Source organism: Pristis pectinata, chromosome 21 (genome assembly GCF_009764475.1).
Source record: "Pristis pectinata isolate sPriPec2 chromosome 21, sPriPec2.1.pri, whole genome shotgun sequence".
Taxonomy (NCBI): Eukaryota; Metazoa; Chordata; class Chondrichthyes; order Rhinopristiformes; family Pristidae; genus Pristis; species Pristis pectinata.
Window position 1 is genome coordinate 24806161 of NC_067425.1, and position 19267 is coordinate 24825427.

Sequence of the window (19267 nt, forward strand, 5' to 3'; positions counted from 1 at the left end):
TCTTCCACAGGAAGAGGACGGCTCAGTAACATCCTCGCAGATGCACATATTGAGGATTTGTACATCCTTCTATGCTGGTCTGTATGACAGAAAGGCCACAGACAGCAAGCCTCCCAGAACTTCCCATCCCCTATTAGGGATCTTAGATGACAGAGAGAGGGAAAGTCTAAACCAGCCACTGACCCTGGAGGAGCTGACAGGCTCCATTCATTCCCTTGAGCAGAATAAAACTCCCAGAAGTGACAGCTTACTGGCCAAGTTGTACCGGGCTAGGTAGAAGTGTACAACACCATGCTTCTGGCTGGCAGCCTGTCAGAATCTACGAGGAAGAGCATCATCACCCTTATCTACAAGCAGAAGGGGAAGATGACCGACACCAGGAATTGGCAATCCATATCACTGTTGAATATGGATAAGATCCTGTCCAGGGTAACCACCAATCAGATCAAGTCTGTTCTACGTGCAGGATAAGCAAGTGAACACCAAACAGTGAACACTTGGCTGGCCAGCTTGGACCAGGAGAAGCTCTTTGACAAGATATCACACATGTGATATCTTGGATGTGCTCTCCAAAGTGGACTTTGGTGAGGAATCAGGAATTGGATCCATCTGTTCTACAGAGACACATAGGACTGTAGATGCTGGAACCTGGAGCAAAAAACAATCTGCTGGAGGAACTCAGCAGGTCAGGCAGCATCTGTGGAGGGAAAGGAATTGTCTACACTTCAGTCGAGACCCTGCATCAGGAATCCTGAACTAAAGCCACACTTTATTTCTTGTGTATATTTTTGTGAATGAAATTTATTTTGAAATAAAAAAGTTTTGGTGATGTACCAGGACTTGTATGGACGTAACAACACAGGTGAACATTTGTCCCATTGAGTCCATATTGGTTCTCTGAGTAATCTAGTCAGTCCTATTCTACAGCTTCATGCAAACAGCCCTGAAAGTTTATTTCCCGTTCCTATCCAATTTCCATTTGAAATCATTGATAGTTTCTCCTTCCACCACATTGATAAGCAGAGTGCTCCAGGTTATTTCTGCTTGCTACACAGTTTTTCCCCCACAATCCCAACATATTTCTTGTCCAAAACCTTAAATCTGTTCCCTTTTGTCCTGGTAAAAGTTTTTTTCTTTTCCTCAATCTTATCTAAATTGGTCATGATCTTTTACGTTTTCATTGAATTCCCCCCTCATCCTGTTTCTTAGGAGAACAACCCCAGCCTCACCATGCAGCTAAAATCCTTCCATCCTGGAACTACTTTGGTTTATCAACTTTGCTTCCTCTTAAGAACCTTCACCTCCATCTTAAAGGTGACCAGAAATCGATGCAATACCTGGGTTTTTGCCTAGCTAGAGCTTCATAAAGATTCAACACCACTTTCCTGCTTTTGTATTCGATGATTCCATACCAAAGGTCCCATTATTGAAGGTGGCAGCTAATGTTGTAGCCTGCCACCTTCAATGATGTGTTCACATGAATCACCAGATCTGTTTATTTCTCCAACATCTTCAGAACTTGCTAAGTCTATATTGCCCATTCAGCTGACTTGTGTCCTGTTGAAGTTGATTGATACTATCCCTCACTGGTTGCCACACCACTAAATTTGAGCATCTCCTAACTTGTGCTTGCTTATTTATTTTCCCTTCAAAGTGGAAAGCCAGTAAGTTCATTGGCTGTGTTAGATGAGGAATATTACAGAGTAATTACTGCTGTTGTCAGTGGGTGCTAGCCTGACGCAGAGACAATCTCCAACCTTCAGATTGAAATAAATCTAAAATTTTTATAGAGGACTTCTTCAAACAGCAGCTTCCAGTAATAACAGTTAACACAAAATCAGTTCATACCACTTCATTACACTGTTATATTCTCACTTCCTTTTGTTATATCTTAAAAAGATGAAGGCAGAGTTCATACATTTCCTTCAAGCCTGCTGAGTGCACATCTGCAAACAGAGCTCAACCAAATTGGTGTCTATCAAAGATCAAAAGCGCAACAGAAGATAAGTCCCCAAAAGCACCATGAACTCTCCTGCCTTGGAGGAGGACAACTATCAACTATATACATTCAATTATAGACACACATGAATTATATACATCTTTACAGGCTGCATCAAGCTGCAATAAAATCCCACTGCATCTACGACTGTTTAAAGCTCTCTGCTTCAAATCACAACCATCTCACCTGCTCAAAGAACTCATCCATGAAGTGGTCTCTGTCCACATTAACGCTGACTTCATCATCATCATCGCTGTCCTTTGCCTGTGAAATAATGAATAATGGTTACAGCACAATCAGGAGTGTAGCCCCAAAACTCAAGAATTGGGATATGAGAATCACCATTATTCTTAAGATGAAAATAAAAAACAACATTAATAATTTCTTTCAGTCGAGGTACAACAAGTAATAGGGCACAAACTAGGAAGTGTGATCTTCTCACGGGAACCTGAGCTCATACATACCAGTTTTGAAGGACACATTTCCATAAAACTAAGAATTAAAAAATGGCAGGAATGATTAAGAGTGAGGTTAGTTTGATGAATTTAAACACTAGTCGAAATTTTTCCCCAGTTGAAGCCAGAAATAAGATTGCAGCAGACAATCCCTTCCACCTTCGTTTATTAATTCTCACCAACATGGATACCCCTCACAAAGTGGGAGGGCAGCATTTGGGATGTTATTGAGAATGTCAAGTTCATTGGTACACACACACACACAAAGTCCAGTGTGGACGATGGAAAAAGGCTGTCCAACTGCCCTCCCTGTCATGCACCTCCTGACCCCACCTTTGTAGCAGAGTCTGAGTCCCACATTAGCCTCATCAGTCACCTCATAATTTGCAGAACTGGAGTTGAAGTCATCCTCAATCCTGAGGGACAACCTGAGGAGGAGGTATGGAGGAGCTCCAGTAGATGTTCTACAAAGGGTTTTTGTCACAGGTTCAACGTGAGCATACACAATGGCTACTGTATGACAGTGATTCCACTTCATGTCATTAGATTACAAAGATAACAGAAGTATAACAAAGTGCACAGCTATTACAATGAAAGGTTAATTACTGGGAAGGGACAGGGTAACACTGACAACTTTATTTGATGTTATTAACAGAGTCCTCTGTATAAGCTTCAGATGCCAATGCAGGGCGAGTTTTCTAACACACTGCAGTGGCTCAGTTTTGAGGACAGAATTGTTAATCAATGCCACATAAATACGCATGAGAGCTTGATATTGATGAAATGCTTGAGGTCTCTGAATATTGCCCACTGCAATGAAGCTTAGAGGAAAGATCCGAAGAAATGTGTCCCTGCCAGAATTCAGCTGAGTCAACAGATAAAGCAAAATTAGGATGCTAATCAGAAGTTACTGGCCCAGACTGTGAGAACACCTGGATTATTGGTACAGGGAAAGGTCACTAATGCAGTGGATGTAGGGACCCTGCACCGATAATTCATAACTGTAGTCCAGCAGGAATCACATTCTGCTGGGCAGAAGAATCCAACTCCATCCATATTTCAAGGTCTGACCTCTTATGCAAGAACACAAACTCACTGCTGAAGACATTGCATTATGTACAATAAGTTAAAATAGGTTAATGGTTCCACAGATTTATAGAATCAGTATAAAGGCTATTTTCAGCATTGAGGCTCTACCTTGCAGAGGCTAGATGGAAACTCGCAGACATCTCGTACCTAACCCTGGACCACGACCTCACCAACAATCATCAGGCCACTGCCTCCCATACCGTCACAGTTCTCATCTCTTTGGGATATCTCCCCTCTACAACCTCCAATCTGACAGAATCGGGGAGTACTGGGTTGGGGAACTATCTCCTCGCCAAGATTCACAAACAGGACTGCCTTGATGAGGCCCATTGTTTCTGCCTGCTCTTGCCCCACTGAACATGGTGTTCCCCCCTTGTTTAGTCCCTTCCCACCTATATCTGGGACACCTTGCATGCTCTCCACCATTTTAACAACTTCCAATTCCCTGGCCCCACTGCCTCAAGCTTACCATGGAATCCAGTCCCTGTACACTTCCATCAATTCCTTTCTTGAACATAGATCCAACCAATTGCCCTCTACTAACATTTTCCTCTGCCTGGCAGAACTTGAGCTTACTCTGAACAATTTATACAAAATACTGGAGGAACTCAGGTCAGGCAGCATCTATGGAGAGAAACAGTCGACGTTTCATGTTGAGACCCAAAACATCAACTGTTTATTTCTCTTCATAGATGCTCCCTGACCTGCTGAGTTCCTCCAGCATTTTCTGTGCATTGCTCCAGATTCAGCATCTGCAGAATCTCTTGTGTCTCCGAACAACTTATCTTTTAATTCCTCTCACTTTCTACAAATCAAACGTATAGCCATGGGCACTGGCGTGGGCCCTTACTGTGCCTGCCTTTTGGTTGGTTACGTGAAACTGTCTTTGTTCTAAACCTCCTCTGGCAGCACTCCCCAACTCTTTCTCCACTACATCAATGACTACATTGGTGCTGCCTCCTGCACCCACGCAGAGCTCGTCAAATTCAGCAACTTCTCTACTAACTTCTACCCTGCCCTCAAATTCACGTGGCACTATTTCCAACAGCTTTCTTCCCTCAGGAGACAAATTATCCACTGACATTTCCTACAAACCCACACCGACTTCCGCAGCTACGTCGACCACGCCTCCTCCCTCCCTGTCTCTTGTAAGAATGCCACCTCTTTCTCTCATTTTCTCTGTCTCCATCACATCTGTCCTTGAGACGAGGCCTTCCACTCCAGGGCATTGGAGGTGTCCCCCTCTTTCAGGAAAGATGGCTGCCCCCCAAACCCCCATGGTGATGGATGGAGCCCTCACCCACATCTTCCCACACTTCTGCTCCCACCCCACCTCCTTCCAGACAGAAATGGGATAGAGTTCCCTTGGTCCTTACCTTTCACCCTAGCAGCCTATGCAGGCAGCACATCCTTCTTTGACATTTCTGCCAGTTACAATGTGATCCCACCACCAATCACACCTTCCCCTGCCTACCCCTTTCCGCTTTCCACAGAGACCACTCTCTCCGCGACTCCCTGATTCTCTCATCCCTCCCCTTGCCCAGGCACAATCTCCTGCAGTCGCAGGTGTAACACCTGTCCCTACACCGCCTCCCTCACTACCACCTGGGGACCTAACCAACCCTTCTGGTGAGGCAGAGATTCACATACACCTCTTCCAACCTTGTCTAGTGCATTAGGTGCTCTTGACGTGACCTCCTCTGCATCGGTGAGACCAAGCACAAACGAGGCGACCATTTTGCCAACCAGCCACGCGCTGTCTGCTATGACCACCTGGAGCTTCCTGTTGCAAGCCATCTTAATTCCCCTTCCCATTCCTGTCACCGACTTGTCTGTCCTCAGTCGCCCCCACTGCCAGGGGAGAGTTGAACACAAACTGGAAGAACAGCACCTCATATTCTGCCTACAACTTGATGGCATGAACATCGAATTCTCCAGTTTCAGGTAACCCACTACCTGCCGCGCACCCACCCCCCCCCCCCCACCCCCACCCCACCTTCTGATTTACCCAGACCCTCTCACACACACCCTTCTTTCCAAACCACTCCCCAGCCCCCAGCTTTTTCCCCTCCCCCATCTGCCCGTCACCCACACACGCCTCCCACTTGGTCCCCTCCCCCCCAACTGTTCTGTCTGCCCACCCCACCTCCCTTACTTGGTTCCTCTTCACCTTCCTTTATCAGATTCCATAATCTGCAGCCCTTGGTTGTCTCCAATCACCTCGCAGCCTCCATCACTGCCCCCACCCTTCCCTCTCCCACCTGACTCCTGTCAATCAAACCCTCCTCACCTGGATCCACTTATCACCTGTCAGCTCTTGCCCAACCCCTATCCCTCACCTCTTTATACTGGCCATCTCCCCTCTTCTCTTCCAGTCCAGATGAAGGGTCTTGCCCTGAAACTGGCCATTTCCCTCCACAGAGGCTGCCTGACCCACTAGCAGCTTTTTTTTTGCTGGTCAGTTTCATTGGGTAGGCCACATAGTAGGCATTTCTCATATAGGATTCCCAAAGCATATACTCTATTCTCAGCTACGTCATGGGTAGAAAGCCGCTCGACAGAGGAGGAGATTAATGGACATGCTCAATGCTTCCTTGAAAGAAATTGTACTATTCCCACCAACTCCTGGGAATCTCTGGCCCACAATCACAAAGTGGAAAAGCAGCATTCAGGGCAGCCATGCTTCAGGAGCACACAGAAACCCTGCTCAAATAGCAGAAGCAGCACCCCAATTACGTCCCCACCCATCCTTGTCCCAAATCTGGTAGAGTCCATGGGTCCCACATTGGCCGCCTCAGTCACCCCACAGCAGGGGTGGAAGCAAGTCATCTTCAATCCTGAGAGAGTGCCCAAGAAGTTGTTTCAATGCCTTAGACCAACTATCCCTTACATCCTAGGTAGTCTCACCAGCTCTATCCTCCGGCCCAGGTCCACATTCAGCTCCTTCCCAGTCTGAGAAACCCCTCACATCCAGATCTCAGCCCACAGTAGCACATTTCATAAATTAATTCACACATTAATTCCTACAACCAACCAGCAGCACATTTTGCCAAAAAGCAATTAATTTCAGCAAACTCAGAAATCTCAATAGCAGGATTACAGAGCTTGATTTTCAATACTTAAACCTTCTACTTCCAGGTATTATTTAGGTGGATTGCTTTTAGGAAGAGATCTTTTTCCCAGAATCCTGTTTTGCCACTGTATACCTTCTCCAGCCTTGGGATCCATCCTAGACTATGGATGTGACTTAGCAGATTTGCAATGAAGTCATGTAGATTTTGTTGGATTTATTGCATAGACTATACAAAAAAAAATTAGTTCGTGGCAGGAACCTTAGGAGGGTAAATGTGGTTTTCTCAACCAATAAATCTTGAAACCCTCCCAGTCGGAGTGATGAATGCGTGCCCAACTGTAGCCTTTGGTCTCTTTGCATCACACTGTCTGCAGTAAATGGCCAGTAAGAGCAGAAACTGCACACTCGTTAGAGGGTAGAGGTTAATTGCATCATCCATTAAATTATCATCAGTCATTCTGATTTAAGACAAGCTGTTAATTAATCTGGAGCAGGAGCAAGTTGGCTACTGGAAAACTTGCATTTGAAGGTGCAAGATCAATTGCAATGCAGACATTGAAAGGCCAGTACAATAAAGAACACATCAGATTGTTTCATAGCAGCATTTCCAACCCCTGTTGTGTATGTTGCTGCCACACGTATCCTTCAAACAATCATATTGCAAGTGGACATTCCCTGGAACTTTGGACACTTTATTAACTCACTGTAATCAATGACTGAGAGACATACACAAAATGCACTGGTTGACCTGCTATATACTGATGAAAGTAACCAGAAAAGTCACTAAATGAAATCAATCACCATTGGTACATATAGAAAAAGACTGAAATTAACCAACATACATATTTGCTAACTTAAATCAATATAGTTATTGACTAAAGTGAACAAGCAATACATTAAGGAATGGGGATTATGTACATGGCGGTTAATAATAAGTCCAATTACAGAAGCTTGGGACTGTCTCATTTCAGCATGTAAAGATTAATGTTCTCTTTTTAGGTTTTGCACCTCCAGTCCACATGAATGGGTATAGTTCCATTTAATACACCAATGCAAAATGGAATTTAGAATTTCAAAGCATTTTTAGGAGAGAAAAACAAAAATTAACATATGGAGCCAGGAAGGTCAAAGGTGAAGCTCAGTTTCCATGAAGCATCATTTAATGTACTATTGGCTTCAGTAAAGAGGACGATGGACATGGATCCCCGATAACGGCAAGAAGAAATCTGCATTTGTTGAAGTATGATCACAGAATGCTGAGGAGGTCCACGGCAGGTGTGTAGCGCCCTTACCCAGAACCGGCACATGACTGAACCAGATCCAAAAAGGTAGGCAAATTTTCAGATTCACCCCCAGTGTAGTGCATCATCTTTGCCATGCTTGCCCCTTCCATTGCATCACAGCTGCACAAGTTACAACCTTTCCCTTTCTAGACACGTCCTTACTTCCCTTCACTCCCACCCCACCCCCCATCTACTGCTTAAACTAAGCCCAGTCCTAAAGCAGCTTGATCTCAGCACAGTCATCTCACCCACAGTACAACACACTTCCAGGAATACATCAATCCCTCAGGAATACATCACCCTCACCAAATGCAGAGCATCCATAGAATGTCTAAGGTATGCATGCATCCATGAGTCATTGCAGAGAAACAACTCAAAATGTAAAGGAGAAAACTGAAAGAGGTCACTATAGATTGTAAAATCATCATCTGCAAAGGCTAAGGCCATAGAGACATATCAATATCCTTGATGGATTATGACGTGACTTAGGTCTTGCTGCTGCATGATGACATCATTAAATATCTATGAGGCATCTCTCATACAAAAGTCATGACTTCATAATCAAGTGAAATGAGGTCATACTAATTATCATGAATATCCATATTTTTACATTTCCATGACTAAATCGCTTCCCCTCGACTCTTCCAAGGATAGCAGCCTTCACTCTTTGTTGATGACAATGCTTTACAGAAGCAGATTCTCTCTCAGTGAGCACCTTCACTGGACATGCGCTACCAGGCACCATTACACATAAAAACATTTGTGTCGTTGTGTTCAAAAGTTAAATGGAATCTAAACTGGTAAACAGTTCACAAATAGGCACAAAGCAGAGAACTGTGGCAGCAACAGCTGTGGAGACTCCATGTCAGAGTCCTCTCCAAACTTTGCTCAGCTGGGCAAATATGGTCAAGAGAGCCATCAAATGAAAAGGAGAATGGATGGTATACATCAAATGTCTGAGGTACTGGTGGGTGTGACAGGCACACTGCTCACAGAGAATGAAATAGAACTGAAGGATTTGTGGCTTGATATTGCAGGTCTCCTGTGGTCAGTGGTCTTCTCTGCAGTTGTGAGAATGCCTCTGCAAACTATGGACACCAGCATTTCTATTGATTTAAATATTCTGGTCACAGCCTTACACAAGTAGTTAATCTGCTGCAGAAGGGAGAATGATATTCCACTGCCTCTAAACCTCTACTTGCTTGGAAGGCTAAGGATATTCGGCATGTCCCCACTGACCCTCACCGATTTTTACAGAAGCACCACAGAAAGCATCCTATCTGGATGTATCACAGCTCAGTATAGCAACTGCTCTGCCCAAGACCGCAAGAAATTGCACAGAGTTGTGGACACGGCTCAGTCCATCACCAAAACTAGTCTCCCTTCCATGGGTTCTGTCTGCACCCCTCTGCCTCAGTAAAGCAGCCGGCATAATCAAAGACCCCTTTCACCCTGGACATTCTCTCTTTTCCCTCCTCCCATCGGGCAGAAAATACAGAAGCCTGAAAGCACGTACCACCAGGCTCAAGGACACCTTCTATCCCACTGTCATCATTTTCTTGAATGAACCTCTTACGTTGAAGACGAATTTGAAGACGAATTCTTGACCTCACAATCTACCTCGTCATGGCCCTTGCACCTTATTTTCTGCCTGAACTTTCTCTGTAACTGTAACACCATATTCTGCATTCCGTTACTGCTTTTCCCTTGTACAGCCTCAAAGTACTTATGTTTTTGAAATGATCTTTATGGGTGGTTTGCAAAACTAAGTTTTCCCACTTGGCACACATGACAACAATAAACCAACACCACTGACCCAGGAGAGGATGGTGGTGAATTGGAATAGAGTTGGAACTCCAATGTGAACCATCTCTAATCCATTTCTACACCCCGACCCAATCACTGGATCTGACTAGATGCTCAACACTATGTGGCCGTAGTGTAGTTGGAGTAGTTTATGGCAGGCCTCACAAGCTCCAGTATGCTGGAGTCATTATCCCCAAGTATCTCAACAATCACAAGAACCAGCACCACATTGAATGGGCAGGGAAAAGAAAACGCTTGTAGTTCATCAAGAGCATGCAAAATGTTATACTTTCAAGTTGTATTATTTGCTTACATAATATGTAGTAATGTGCACGAGTTCCTCGTGTTCACCGTTCTTACAGATACCAAGATAAACGATCGGATGCTTCATAAGAAATGCCAAGATACAGACCGAGACCATTATGTGCACCGTATTGGGTGGTTACAAATCTGCTTCGTACCAATGGTGATGAGCAAGGGGAATATGCTAGTAACTAAATAAATCTTTGAGCTGTTAGAGCTTTCCTGAATCCCAAATAGCACGGAAAGTCAGATAAGGAAAACCAATTGGCTTGTTCCACCTACAATTCTGGTCTTTTCACACCATGATTATCCCCAAAGTCTTTGTTTAAGTAGAGAAATGGAGCTTCAAATGTGTCCAAGCACCTGAGGCTTTTTCAAGAGTGGCACTGGCTTGTGAGTTGACAGATCTGGTAGAACTATGGCTTGCAATGAAATGCTCTTGTTCACCCGCAGGTTTGAAGAACATACCCTCTGTTGTCTAGTTCCAGGCACAAAACAGTTTGAAGACATTGGGCTGCTGTAGCATAAAAGTTGCACCTGCAACTTCCAGAGACACTAGCATGGACTTGCATCAACTTTTGTAGTTGCATAGTTGTTGAACATCGATGGAATAAAATCCATTACGGTTGATGAATGCTCTCGTTGATCCTGTGGTGTTCTGATTAATGTGTGTGCAATCGATGGCATCCTGCACCAGTGAGAAGTCAGCCAGAGACATGAATAAGAGTCTTCACTCATTCTGGCTACTGGCAGCACTGGGGAATTTACACATCATCTAATTCTGCCAAACAATCCATCAGTCACCCACCAAGTGTATTTATGTTCAGCCAAATGCAACTGCAGCAGCATGGCTGAAAGGGACCAGAAACAAGAAAAATTGAGGTGCCTCTTTTTACTTTTCCACAGCCACTGGTAATGCATAGCCAGCAAGTCTTCCAGAAGGCTGCAGATGTCTGTGATATGACAACCTCAGACTTCACAAGTATTGCACTTCTATGAGGTCAACACCCCTCCTTCTCTGCTACTAAAAACTAACTTGTTTTTTCCCTCTGAATCCCACATATGAAATGTTAACTGTTTCTCTTTCCACTGATGCTGCCTGATCTGCTAAGCATTTCTGGTATTTTCTGTTTTTACTTTAGACTTCTAGCATCCACAATTTTGAGATTTTCAAGCACTGTTTGAACCAGCTGAAATGGTTCCAGACACCAAGGTCACATTGGCCTGATAAATTCTCCTGGGTCCCATTTTGAAATGATTGTTCCCCCAATGCAGTTTCAACCATGAAAACTGACCCAATACTGCAGAGTTTATTCTGTGCTGCCTGCCCTCACTGAAGTCGTGGATCTGAGATGACTCCAGGTCACATTAAGGAAGGTCACATTTCTGCCTGTATGACATTCGAGTCCACAAGGCACCTCCACAGACAACATTTCCTGCTCAGTGAATATCTCGAGTGTGTGCCCCAGCACTGCCAGAACTCTCACCACAAGATTGACGTAAACTCGACCGTTCCATCACCATTTTATTTTAAATGAGAAACTAAGGATTTGCAAGGATATATTTTTCCCATCATTTGTACATTAGTGCTGACTTGGCTTTGGTCGATGAAGCATTTATTACGATGCCACTTATATCGATTCCTTTGGCTTTTGGAAGGCTGGAGCGACACTTAAGGTCATCTTCAGTGTCTAATCGGTTTTATTCCTACTTGGCCAGGTTTCATAATTTGGGAAGATAAAAGCCAAGAACAGATCCCACAATCTACTCCTCCCAGATGTCTATCCCGTGATACTTCATCCCCACCTCATCCAGTCCCTGCAGAGCGCATTGTGTAAATACTCCAAGGAGAATTTTTTTTTTAAATTTCAGGATATTCATTTGTTCACTGAGATCCTTCTTGTTTGCATCATAAAAGTCTCTGCATGATATATTTAAAATGAATTTTTATCTGAGCCAATAATGTGTTTCTTTTGAATTAATTCCAAGTAATTCCAGTAGGTTGATGTCCAAAATCATACTTTGACAGACCAGTGTGATGGGACAATGGTTTGATGTTGAATCAGTCCTTTAGAATAAGGATGAAATGCAAATCCCTGGGCAGCATCTAAATGACATTGTAAAGAGTCCTGCATAAACAATTTGTGGCTTGCTTAAAATACATTACAGATGGCAAATGCTATCAATTCATGGAACCGTACAGCAGAGAAACAGGCCCCTCAGCCAAATGAACCCACACCGATAGTCAACACCCATCCTATTTTCTACTCCTCAGACTCCACCACCCACCCACACACTAGGGACAATTTACAGTGGCCGATTAATTTACCAATCTGCGGTGGTTTTTGGCTGCGAGAGGAAAGTGGAACACCTGAAGGAAAGCCATACAGTGAGACAGTGCAAACTCTACAGAGACGACATCGGAGTTCAGGATTGAACCTGGGTCTCTGAAGCTGTGGGGCTGCAGCTCTATTACCTGCGCCACTCTGCCACCTTTTATTTCCTGGATCACTTGGTTGTGGGGAAAGAGGAACAAAGGAATAGCAAAAAGCCATTCATCACCTCAAGCCAATTTCACGATTCAATTAGCTCATTGCTGTTCTGTGCCTGAACTCTTATTTGCCAATCAGTCACAGCCCTGGAAACCCTTAGAATAAAAGATGTTTTTTTTAAGTAGGTCTTGGATTTCAATTTCTGGCAACTCACCTCACAGTTCCAATATTTTCTCTTTTCTGCCCTCATTCATTATCCGCTATTTACAGTCCTCCAGAAAGATCAGGAGTGATTAACAAGTATTCATTTCCCTCTTTTATACAACGCGAAAAGCAATTGTGTCACCCTGGTAACCTTGGTCTCCACCCCACTGCAGAAACTCCTTTTATTCCCTCCACCTCTCCCCTACTCTGCAAAATTGAAACACACTTCTCACTTTTACAGTTCTAATTAATACAGGATCAACAACCTGAAATGATAACCATTTCTCTCTCCACAGAGACACAAGATACTGTTAACCAGACTGGAATCTGGATCAAAAAAACAAACCACTGGAGGAACTCAGCGGGTCAGGCAGCATCTGTGGGAGGGGAATGGACAGTTGATGTCTTAGGTCAAGACCCTTCACCTGGATTGACTCCACTCTACTCTTTCAGTCCAGGTGAAGGGACTTGACCTGAATGTTGACTGTTCATTTCCCTCCACAGATGCTGCCTGACCTGTCAAGTTTCTCCAGCGGTTTGTTTTCTACTCTCTCCACAGACGCTGCCCAACCTGTTAACATTCTCCAACATGTTCTGTTTTTATTTCAGATTTCTAGCATCTGCATTTTGTTTTGCTTTTCAAATTGCTTTTTAATAGGAAAGAAAGCTTACTGAAATCGGTCAGTTGATTCTGGACTAAAGAAAGACTGCCCTTAGAATGAACAAGTGCTTCCAATTTCATTTCGCAATATCCTAGTTCTAATTTTAAGGCTCTGCATTCTTGTTCCCCAGGGAAGTGCTCAGCTCCCTCCATTATGGTGATGCTGACTTCTTCCACTGGAGTGAAAATGGAATAACAAAGACTATTGTGCAGTTTGCTCGTCCTTGAAACCTTTGATAGTTTTGTTCAATTTTGTAGGATCTTTTTTGATGTTCATTTCTTTGAGCTCAATATAAAAAGGGAAAGCATTGAGAGATAGAGCTGGTCTTCAGCACACTGGTTACACGTTTATGGAGGACAGAAGGCCAGCAAGGAGAAAAATTAAAGAAGCAAATTTGGATGTGATAAAAGCAGGTATAATGGGTTTACACAAGAGAAACCAAGAAAAGGCACTTGGCAATAAATTGACCTTTTTTTAAGCAGAAAAGCAAGATCTCAGATATTCTGAAATAAAAACAGCAAATGCTGGAAACACTCAGCAGGTCAGGCAGCATCTGTGGAAACAAAAACAGTTACCGCTTCAAATCAAAGATCATTATCAGATATTCTGCTGCAATCTGAGACAGGCTTTCAGAAGGTAATTAAGAACTTCATAATGAGTTGGGATGGAGTATATAGGGAAGGGCTGTGTTTGAATCTGAATACAATGGCTTTAATCTTCCCGGTCTTGACCTTGAAATATTAACAGTTCCTGGGCTGAATGTCAGAAGGACCTCCTGATTGCAGAGAGTGAGAGAAGTACTGATGCTGCAGTACGTAGTATCAGTGTGTACAAGGACACCAACTGCCTAGAGGGCTGCTTCTTGGAAGGCCTTAGTTATAATACAAGGCCTCTTCCAGTGCCAGCAGTTTGATCCTTGCTTTTCTAGGTTTCAAAATAAGGGAGGGGACCTGAGCAAGGGAAGGGGACAGGCAACAATTCATCCAACCTGACAAATTTAGTTTGCAGCATTGGTTGAAAAGTACTTTGTTGTGACAGTTGCTCAGCCCAGACATCAGGAATCCAAGACAACTTAATGGTCCAACTTGATCTTGAAGATGCTATTGAACAGCATGCAGGTAAGGAAGAAGGAATCAAGGATCGGGGATAAAATAGCAACAAGGTGGGAATGGAGAAGCCATTGTTCAAGGTGCATTGTCTGCACTCAGATAGGTAGGAATGGAACTACACAAACACATGAAGCTAGAAGACAAAGCAAAAATACCTGGAACAGTGGGATTAAAAGTGAATTGTTCTTCACATCTCAATGATCCAACTCTGTTTGCCTCGGGGGTCTCTTGGCTCCTTGGAATGTCTGAGCAACACAAATCCAGCAACCATTCTCCCACATGACACCATTACAGAATTTTTACTAATTTTGTACAACTAAACAGAAAGAATTTTCTGCAATTACTGTCCCTAACATACTTAAGAGATAGGTATAATGAATGTAATTTTGTTCACAGATACAACTGCATTGATGTGAACTGCCACATGCATTCAGAATAACAATGTAGAGAACAACAGACACACAAGGAGCAGTCTTCACATAATGTGGGTGTGAGAAGGAACAAAAGATTACATGCTTAGCAACAACAGATGTTTCCGAGAATGAGTCTTGGGTCCAACACCCAATTGTCAGTGTATTCTGTACAGAGCTATATTAACTGTGCAAAGGAAAACAAAAGACCCCAGGCAGAAACCAGTCTTTAAGAAAATCAAATGTAATGAGCGAGTGGTGAGCAGGATTCAATGCCCATGAACTGGGAAAAATAAACAATGACGTTTCAGATAACAATGGGTGGGTCTGGTCTGGAGTTAGGAGATAAAGAGAGTCGAGAAAGGGGCAGAGGGACAATGAAAATGCACCCTCTCACAAAACAAGGGAAGCAGTTGCAATCAGAGATGGAAATGTTTGTTACAAATGAGGGAAAAGGGACAACAGAAGGGCAAGCAAAGAGTCAGGAGAAGCTCAGCGTTAGTGTAGGACACAAGTTCTGGACTTCCATCAGTTTTATTTTCCCTAACCAACAAATCAGGAAACTACTCCTTTTGATGCACTATGCGAGATGATGAGGGTCTAATTTCACATTGCTTATCGAATAAACAAAGATAACTTTTTAGGTGGAGCTTTGGGATATTGTGGGTTTGCATTTTCACAGGCAGTTAAATATTTGATATCTCAGTAATCTGGAGCTTGGGCTCCTATTATTACTGGCTGTGTCCCCACCATAAACTTGCAAGCACATGGCCTTCAACCTTCAGTGCTAAAGGCTAATCAAGACCGTTCACAGCCTCAGTGTTCCTTTCAAACCCAAGCTCATTTCTGACCCCAGAATCCTTGAATCAAAAAGCATGTCAAATTCCAACACACCTGTCATTGAAATAGCCATTATGATATTTTCACCTCCGAAATGAGTGGGGCAATTCTAATGCCCTAGAATAGGCAAAAATCAGAAGCACAACTTCAGTCTGCCTTTAATGCGCTCACCTAGTTGTAGTGAAGGCGAGTTGTGGGGTAGAGGGCTGAAGTAACCTACTCACTTAAACCAGATCCATCATAACACTCCCAGCAGACAGCATATTAAAATTTAACCTTCGTTTTGCTATTGATAATTTTTCCACAGCTAGATTCATCAGTGCCATCACAGGGCTTGAGGAGTAGATGAGTTTCCCTGCCCATTCAAGCTCATCTTACCTTTCCGTAATCAGACTTCGCCCAATATCTACTCATTCCCAATAATTTCTGATCCATCTGCCTGTTTCCTCTCTGTGCACTGATCTAATTTCACCTAACTTAAATTAGTTCTCACACCCACCACCATCACCACATGATCCTCATTTACCATTCCTCTTGTAATCGTGACAACCACCCCACACAATGCCTTGTCCTCCACCTAATTTTCAGCTCAAAAGCTCTCATCTAGAACCTATCCCACAATGAATCATTTTCGTCCATCAAAAACATTGCCGCTGACCAAGTTAACTCCTTGTACCCCAATACCTCAAATGTGAAATGCTCAGCCTCATACTCATTTCTTTTCCCCATGGTACCATCTAACCATATTTCTAATCTTCTCCAACCCTATTCCCCCAATACACTGCTGCAAACCCATTGTTCCACTCCGATAACCAGCCCGATTGCACTTTTTGGAATTATCTTCCCAAGTAACACTTTCTGCTTACCTGCTCTGTATTTTTAACCAATGTGTCAAGTCTTCCCAGATAAACACTCTCTCTATAGTTGTGTGTTTCTTTCTCCTCCACAAGTGCATCACTGTGTTTTTTCTACTGTAAGCTGGCACCATATAAAAGCAAACCTATATTTGAGGTGGTGGTAGAGGCAGGTACAATTACAATGTTTAAAAGACATTTAGGCAGGTACATGGATAGGAAAGGTTTAGGGGGATATGGATCAAATGCAGACAAATGGGACTAGCTCAGGTAGGCACCTTGGTCAGCATGGATGAGCTGGGCCAAAGGGCCCGTTTCCGTGCTGTACAACTCTGATCTACATTGTAAAGTATAACCCTTTCAAGAAGAAGATACTGCCATTTGCGCCGACAAAAATCAAAGGGCAATTAAATTTGTAACTCTCCGAATAAAGATTAAAATGAAACCGAGAAAGGAGCCAGATGATATGCTTAGGTTCATAAATTAGTAAAGATCAAAGCTGAATACTAATATGGATAAGAACTGATGAAGGAAATAAGAGTGGCAAAGAGAACATGATGAGTGGAACAGATGAATGGGAAACCAAAAAAAAGGGGCCAAAAATGTCTTTTAAACATACTTAGTGTTGTCACAGATAGGGCAAGGCCAATAAGGAGATAATGCGTTGGATTATAATGGCACAGGCCCAATACCTCATCCATGGTCACCCTGTTCTCAACTGATCCAGAGGTGGAGAAGCTTTCCATCTGACTGAAAGCTTCCCAGATGCCAAGGGCATGGCCTGATAGAAGAGGATATCTAATGGTGCACTGAAGTCCTGCACCCAAAACATTACATTTTGGCATGCAAAGCACTGTCCCCAGCATCAATTGCCATCTGAGAGTCAATAGACAGTATTTTTTGACATTGAGCCATTTGCCATTAAAAACAAAATAAATAACTGAAAACCTTAATAAAGCTATATAAACACAAAAACATGCTACATTGAAATAATTTTAAAAAGTTACATTCCCCTTTAAGACCAAAAACTGCTGTAAGCACTCAGCAGTTGTCTGACAAAGGGTTTTTGACCTGAAACATTATCTTAGTTTCTCTTTCCATGGATGCTGCCTGACCAGAGTGATTCAAGCATTTGCATTTTTATTTCAGATCTGCAGGTTTTTTAAAAAATATTTCCTTCTCTGCAGCCCTACAATCCTAAGACAAGATAATCAATGGGGTCTCTGATCATGTGCCTGGTCCAACCTGGTGAAGGATCTGCCAGACAATTCCTTGGAATAACTGGTGGCGAGCTTCAGCAAGATGACAGCCCACTACTGGACTCTGGAACTGGCTTAAGGGGGTACAGTGGCTCATGCGGTACACCCAGTGCCTTGCAGCAGCAGAGACGTGGGTTCAATCCTGACGTTGGATGCCGTCTGCGTCGAGTTTGCATGTTCTCCCAGTGACCATGTGGGTTTCTTCCAGTGCCCCCAAAGACATGCAGATGGGTAGGGGTGAAGTTGAGTGGTAGAATCTGAAGGGAGTTGATGGTCATATGGGGAGATTTTTTTTAAAAAATGGGATTAATTTAGGATTAGTGTAAATGAGTGGTTGAAGGCCAGCAGTGGACTGACAGGTCTGCTTCCCTGGTGTATCTCTCTGTGATTACTATCTTGAACCTAAATGGCAGAAGTCTGGAGGTAATGCATGGAAGAGAACATATATGCTGGGAATTGTTACGACTCGATATTCACTACTGAAGGGGTGGTGGAAACAGATTCCATAACAAATTGCAAAAGATAAATAACTGAATGGAAAAATATGGGGGGTGTGGAGGAAAACAGAAAAAAATTGAAATGTTCTTTCCCACAAAGCCATAATTGGGCCAAATGACCTTCTTCTGTGGCGTTGTTTTTGGACCAAGTGAATCCAGAGGGAAATTTTGGTATAGTCATACAGATGCTAGAGGATCAGCACCATCCCTAAAGTATAATGTGAAATGGTCACACACCTTGTCTGCTTGGAGAGGATCTCTTAAAGATCAAATGGTCGATTTCACAGATCAACAGGAAAAAGCATTCCCACTATATATTCTGATGCATTTAGAGCAAGGACTATCCAACAACCCCACAAATGGGAAGATGACATCAAGTTTCTAGTTATCAGTCTAGAGTACAAACTTGGGTTGATTTAGCAATCTCCTTCAGAATGACCTAAGGACAATTATTGCAGGATATGGAATAAGGGGTTATGGAATGTTTTTTGGATACAAGAGGAAAGCTTTATATCTAATCTAAACTGTCAGCAACCCAAGATTGCTTGCTCAAGCAGTTTAGAGAAGCTTTATTGTTTAACTGGGATTGAACCTAGCCTTGGGGCATGTGTTCCAGGTGAGTCTGGGGTGCTGCTTATGTTGAGGTGTTTGCTTTTCTAATCTCTGTGGATCAGAGTCAAATCACATATGATTTTCTAATAGAAAGATTGAAGCCTACTCAGTTAAATCAGGATTAAATGATAAACCCTGATCCTGTATTTATCCAGTACTTGGTTGTGATAGGGGCAATTAGGAGATTCAGAGCAAGGTACAGACAATCCAGACAATGAACAAGTCTCTGAATGAATTTACCAATCACAAGATACTGCACCGCACCAGAAATGCTGCAGCTAATTTCCTAAAATATGCTGGCAGGGTGATGTATTAACGTC

The 19267-nt window shown here is 43.1% G+C and overlaps 1 protein-coding gene across 3 annotated transcripts in view; it reads right to left on the reverse strand.

Moving 5' to 3' along the window:
• LOC127581163 (syntaxin-1A) overlaps positions 1-19267 on the reverse strand; it is a 202705-nt gene that overhangs the window by 177197 nt on the left and 6241 nt on the right. For all 3 annotated transcript variants that reach the window (XM_052035218.1, XM_052035220.1, XM_052035219.1), the window contains exon 2: positions 2186-2263. In XM_052035218.1, the coding sequence (XP_051891178.1) occupies positions 2186-2263 (78 nt within the window). The remainder of the gene's footprint in view (positions 1-2185; positions 2264-19267) is intronic.